The 6,705-nt window shown below is 41.0% G+C and overlaps 1 protein-coding gene across 3 annotated transcripts in view; it reads left to right on the top strand.

Moving 5' to 3' along the window:
* Positions 1-6,705, top strand: part of ARHGAP25 (Rho GTPase activating protein 25) — a 92,692-nt gene that overhangs the window by 76,309 nt on the left and 9,678 nt on the right. For all 3 annotated transcript variants that reach the window (XM_010845322.1, XM_010845321.1, XM_010845320.1), the window contains 2 exons: positions 3,745-3,877; positions 5,873-5,946. In XM_010845322.1, the coding sequence (XP_010843624.1) occupies positions 3,745-3,877; positions 5,873-5,946 (207 nt within the window). The remainder of the gene's footprint in view (positions 1-3,744; positions 3,878-5,872; positions 5,947-6,705) is intronic.

Raw genomic sequence — 6,705 nt, 5'->3', positions numbered from 1 at the left:
AAAAAAAATATATATATATATATATATGGACATTTCATTAGGTTTGAGGAAAAGCAAACTCAGGAAAAATCATGCTGGAAATTTAAACTATAACCATAATATTTGAGCCAGTTCTGTAACCATGGGGCACAGACATTAAACCAAAAATTTAGAGACAAAACTGTATAGTTCTATTGTGTTAAGTGCCAAAAAATGAAAAATAGATGGTATTTTTTTCATCTATTTTTAGTTTCATTTTTTCATCATTTTTCATTTCAGCAGGGGGCTTTTGACATGATCTGCTGGATTTAGGGGGCTTCCCTGGTGGCTCAGACAGTAAAGAATCTGCCTGCAATGCAGGAGACCTGGGTTCCATCCCTGGGTTTGGAAGATCCCCTGGGAGGAGGGCATGGCAACCCAGTATTTTTGCTTTCACCCCAAAATGGTACTTAATCTGAGATACAATAAACAAGCCTAAGGATTTAGCCAAGCCAAGCAGAATTATCTTCCCTTGACAAAATGTACTGGAAAGCTTTCAGTGGGTTGCAATAGTCTATGATGATTTAGATGGCTAATTGTGTTTTTTGATGATAACTTCAAAGTATGAATCCTGTATCTGTGGCTACAGTCCCTTTCTCTTTTCTAATGTTGGCTATTACCTTCTCCCGATTGAGCTATCTATAGAGTTTGACTTTTTTGTTGTTATGTTTATCTTCAAAATTTTCTGGTTCTTGATGTACCATCTATACTATTTTTTTCATTTCAAATTCTTTGTTTTCCATATTTGTTCTGTGGGTGTGTTCTGAGTTTTGGGGGCTGTGCCACATGACGGACGATGCATTGGAGAATGGAGTTGTGGCAGTAGGAAGCCAAATAGGGGCTAGGGCAGAATCTGGCAAAAGACAATGGCCTTCTGGAACAGGGCGGGGAAAGGAGGGGCAGGACTTAGGGGGATTCCAGGGGCACTTGCAGAGTAAGATTAGAGGATGTGCGGTATGGGAAGGGCTTCAATTAAACCAGAGATGCCCGTTGGGTAGACAGTGATTCAGGGGCACTGGGACAAAGGAGATTTCTGGACTTAGGAGAATGCTGCTCTGCAAAGTATCAGATGCTATTTTCTGGGGAACTTCTCCTGCATTTTGATGCTAGGGCTTTGCCAAGGTATTTTTAGGCAGTGACTCAGCAGGGAAGTCTTTTCCATAATCCCCACCTTAAAGTGAATAGTCCCCACCCCTGGTTTCCTGACGGCAGCAGTGGAGCAGAGGCAGGGCCCTGTGCTTGCTCGAGTTCTGCTTTGGAGTTAGAGTTCACGGGCTGCAAAGGCTGGAGACTTTTCAGGAGGCAGCGCCAACCACCAGCCATCAAAACAAACCAAAGAGAAAACATTTACATGAAATGTCAAGACAGAGAGCTCCACAGTCAAGCTGTGATGTTCTGGTTTCTGAGGCTTCAAATGCCTGCCTTCTCCTCCTCATGCCCAAATCCACCCCTCCTGGCCCTCCTCCAAGAGTGGTTCCCACCTAGCCCATCCACTTCTGTATCCCCCATTGCTGATGTCCAGGAAGCACTCAGATCAGCTGAACCTTTTACCACATCACAGCTTTTCAAAATACTACTGGGGCTGTCTCTTACAAACACGAGTTTTTCTTTTTCTTTCTTTTTTAATCGAAGCATAGTTGAATTACAGAGTTTCGAGTGTACAGCCAAGTGATTCAGTTACACACACACATATATCTATTCTTTTTCAGATTCTCTTCCATTATCGGTTATTACAAGATATGGACTATAGTTCCCTGTGCTATGCAGTAGTCCTTGTTTACTTATTTTATATGTAGTAGTGTGTATATCGGAGAAGGCAATGGCACCCCACTCCAGTACTCCTGCCTGGAGAGTCCCATGGATGGAGGAGCCTGGTAAGCTGCAGTCCATGGGGTCTCAAAGAGTCTGACATGACTGCGCGACTTCACTTTCACTTTTCACTTGCATGCATTGGAGAAGGAAATGGCAACCCACTCCAGTGTTCTTGCCTGGAGAATCCCAGGGACAGGGCAGCCTGGTGGGCTGGCGTCTATAGCGTCGCACAGAGTCGGACACGACTGAAGCGACTTAGCAGCAGCAGCAGCGTGTATATGTTAATCCCAGACTCCCAATTTGCCCCAACCCTCCTCCTTCCTTTGGTAACCATGCGTTTGTTTCTGTGTCTGTGAGTCTGTTTCTGTTTTGTAAGTAAGTCCATTTGTACCATTGTTTTAGATTCCACATATAAGCAACATCGTATATTTGTCTTTCTCTATCTGACTTATTTTACTTAGTATAATCTCTAGATCCATCCATGTTGCTGCAAATGGCATTATAATATTTTTTTTTAAAGGCAGAGTAACATTCCATTGTGCAAATATGTAGCACATCTTCTTTATCCATTCATCTTCAATGGACATTTAGGTTGCTTCCATGTCTTGGCTATTATAAATAGTGCTGCTTTGAACAGTGGAGTGCATGACCAGTTTTCCTTGATATGAATGAAATAAGCATATGTTTTTTCACTATTGAGCTTCAAGTTTATGGTATATTCAGACTCATTTTCTCTTATAGAGCTGTGGGATAAATGCAATAGCTCCATAAACCCCAGGGATCAGTAGACTTTTCTTAAAGGGCCACAAATAAAATATTTAGGCTTTGTGGGTCAGACAATATTTACTGCAGCTACTCAACTCTGTTCTTATAGCATGAAATCAGCTGAAGACAATACAAAAATGAATGAGCATGGCTATGTTCCTATAACACTTTATTTATGGATGCTGAACTTCAAATTTCATATGATTTTTCACTTGCCATGAAATATTCTTCTTTTGACCCCCCCGCAACTATTTGAAAATGTAAAGCCCATTCTTAGCTCACAGGATGTACACATAAAGGCGATGGGCCAGATTTGGCTTCTGGGCCACGGTTTACCCAGTCTTGCCTCCATTCTCTTTGTTGATAACGTGCTGCCTGGCCTATGCCCTAATTCCTCATCATCCTTCAAATTTTTTCTAAAGCGTCTCCTAGGACTCCTCAGTTCTATGTCGGATATCCCTTTTCTACATTTCGATGCAGTCCCAGGTCCTGAATGTCCCTTGTCTTTGCACTAACCACACAGTATTATAATGACTGGTAACATTTGAGTCTGTACAGCTTTGTTACTACATGAAGACAGGGGTCTTATGTGTCTCTCAGGTTCACTGCTGAAATCCCTATATCTGACATAGTATCTTGAACTTAGTAGGTTCTCTCAACACTTACTGTTGAGAGTAAATGTTGAATAAATGATCGTGTAAATATATGAATGAAGCCCAGAACTATGTAAACTCTCTGAGGGATTAAAGAGAACAATGGGCCATAGCTATAAATGAGTTATCATGTGAAAAACTATAGACTACATAGAAAATGCTAAGTTGTAATATACTGACTTAGAGAAAGAAGAAAGCAATGAAGGCTAGATAGTTTAACAGGTTTAATGGAAAAGTAGACCTTCAACTTATCTTTGAGGCTCTTAGATAGAAGAGATAAAGGAAATGGTGTCTGGGATTGTTATTCCAGAAGGGGGAGTAGCAAAAATATTTTAGTCAAATGCATCTTTATCAAACTCTGCTGCTGCTGCTGCTGCTGAGTCTACTTTGCAAAATTTCCTTTTGGGGACCTGGTTTTATTCAGTGGATCACCAGCAGGGAGGTGAGGAGAATTCTGAAACTTTACTTTCAAAAAGCATTGCTTATTTTCTTCCAGAGATACAGATGTCCACACGGTGGCCTCCCTGCTGAAGCTCTACCTCCGAGACCTCCCAGAGCCCGTCGTTCCCTGGAGCCAGTACGATGGGTTCCTGCTCTGTGGGCAGCTCATGAATTCAGATGAGGCAAAGGTTTGTATGTCATTAGAGTAAATTGTCCTACTTTAGAAGAAGGTAATGGTTACTGAACACTAGTCTGTTAGGCAGGCAACAGTGGGTCAAGGGTGGACCTTTTGGTGAGATACTTTGTTAAACTAGAACTTTCTCAACAGCAAAAAGTTGAATGAAGCCAATCATGGTAACAGTCTTTATGGGATGTTGCATGCCAACAAAGAACTGGACTGTCATCAAATACCCTCAAGTCACTTTAAAGCTAGTAAGAGAAGGAGGATGCTTCTGAGAAGGTTTCAAGCAATATGGCCTTGCTGAAACCTGCTGGAACAGAAAGACAGACTGACCAACCTGGAGGGCAGATGCAGGGTCCGAGTGTTCTAGCTTTGTGATACCATGCATGGCAGGCGTGGGTATATAAGGAACATATGCCAGGGAGAGGAAGGACAGGAACTTTCCTTGGCTCATTTCAGCCACAGCTGCCTGCAGGGCCTACAGTTCCTGTCTGCAACATCACAAAGCTCTTCACCAGCAGGAGTTTTGATCCTCAGGTAAATTGTTTCCTTAAAGAGCTTAGAATCAACAGTTAACCACATTAGAATCATGTTAAAGAAACTAACCAACCAGCAAAAGAAACCAGTAAAACCCTACTGACAACGATAAAACCTTCATGGTTTTTAATCAAGATTTGCAAAACTAAATGGTCCATGAATGTGTTTGTATTACACAGCTATTAAAGGGGTCTAACTCCCCATGTTGGGGGTGGGGGGAGATTTGTGTTTAGCACTACTAAGCTAAAAGCTCTCTCTGGCAAAATGTTGCACAGAAAAACTTGCAATAAATTTAACTTTGATTTTGCTATTAATAGCAAATGAGGTATCTTCTGTAAGACTCAGTTTATTTTCGTAGACCAAGAGAACTTTCTACAATGATTGAACTGTTACATAGCTGCACCATCCAATGTAGTAACTGCTCATTGTATGTGGCCACTAGGTACTTGAAATGTGGCTAGTACAACTAAGGAACGAAATTTCTAATTTTATTGTATTTTATAATAGTCACATGCGGCAAGTTGCTGTTATAGTAGACAGTACAAACTTAGGTTTCATAACAGGATCGTTTGGAGAACCAAAGGATATGTGTCACAAGTGAGTCACATTTTAAAATTATTGATTCGGGACTTCCCTGGTGGTCCAGGGGTTAAGACTTCACTTTCCAATGCAGGGGATGTGGGTTCCATCCCTGGTTAGGGAGCTAAGATTCCACATGCCTTGCAGCCAGAAACAATCAAAACATAAAACAGAAGCAACAATGTAACAAATTCAATAAATACTTTAATAATGATCCACACTTAAAAAAAATCTTTAAAAAATAGTGATGGCAGCCCCTGCAGGTACTATGAGTGAAAACAGGAAAGAAAGTTTGCAGTCTTTCTTCTTTCTGGCACATGCTGTCCTTGTATGACTCTCTATGACATTCATTGTCATCATGGAGCTCTAACCTTCAGACCTCTCACCTGCCCTCCAGGTTGGTCATCCTGGCTTTGTGTCCCAGTGTGTTCCAGGAAAACCATATTGCTTGAAATCCCAGTTCTCAGAAGCATCCTCCTTCTCAATACATTTGAAGTTACTTGGGGGCATTTGGTTCTGGTCCAATTCTTTATTGGAGTGTTACATCTCTAGCATTTATGAAACAAACAATTATTTTGAGTATGATTATCACTTAGTTCTTGCCTTAGAGTACCTCTGAGTTGGGGAGGAGAGCATAATTGCAGATGAATAAAGAAATACACTGTACTAAAAGCAATGAGCATCTCCATGCTGTTTTTGCAGCTTCCTGTGGATTTATAGTTATTTCAAAATGAAACATTTTTTAAAAAAACATAGAAAACTATGGTGACAGATAGGATTGACTGCCAAAGCGTTGCTCCTGCAGAGATGAACCCCAGTTATGTTCCAGGGTCCCATTGCTGGCAAGTGAGCAGCCTCATTCACTGGTGTTGAAATCTCTTCCCAGGCCCAGCAGGAGTTGATAAAACAGCTTTCTATTCTTCCCCGAGACAACTATAGCCTCCTGAGCTACATCTGCAGGTAAGAGGCCCCTGGAATCAGCTCCATAATTTTCAGCCACACCAGAAAGAGGCCCCCAGTTAGAGGAGGAAAGAGGATCTCTGTGAACTCAAGAGATTCTGGTCCAGACCTTTAGAAGATCAGCTCTATTCACAGACCACTGAGGTAGTTTTCCTGTGACCCCAAGATAATTTAAAGGATCCCCTGAAAATCTGATCAACACAAAAAGGAAACATACGTCTTCCTTCAAACCTACTCCAAGGCTGCCCAGAATCCTGGAACAGACATTAGAACCCAAAATCCTTAAAATTTTCTAGAATTATCTCCCATTTTCCTGACTCTGGATCATAACTTAGTACCCAGAGGCATTCATTCCAGGCTATCTTTCTTAGTTCCCTTTCTGAGGACCTGCTGTGTGCTGACTTTGCGGCAACACACAGTAAGTAGATTGACCCAGATCAGGCTGAGTTGGGAACCTGGATCTCCATCCCAGACATAGCTGAATTTCTCTTTATTATTTTTTTTATATTTTCTATAGTTTCCAAATTATAGAAGAGATACATGCTTGGTTTGGAAACCAGCAAAATACAAAATACTGTATATAAACAAAAATTACCCCAAGTCCACTCACCCAGCAAAAATCACTATTAACATTTGAATGTGTTTCCTTCTGAATGTTGTTGTCTCTGTGCTACATCTTCACATCTATCAATATAAATAATAGGGAAACAATTTTTATACCAAATTAGAAATATGTATATATGTTAATAATATATATAT

Source organism: Bison bison, unplaced genomic scaffold (assembly GCF_000754665.1).
Source record: "Bison bison bison isolate TAMUID 2011002044 unplaced genomic scaffold, Bison_UMD1.0 scf7180017864215, whole genome shotgun sequence".
In the NCBI taxonomy this organism is placed as follows: domain Eukaryota; kingdom Metazoa; phylum Chordata; class Mammalia; order Artiodactyla; family Bovidae; genus Bison; species Bison bison.
Note: the sequence above shows the minus strand (reverse complement) of the source record. Positions and strands in the feature narration are given on the sequence as shown.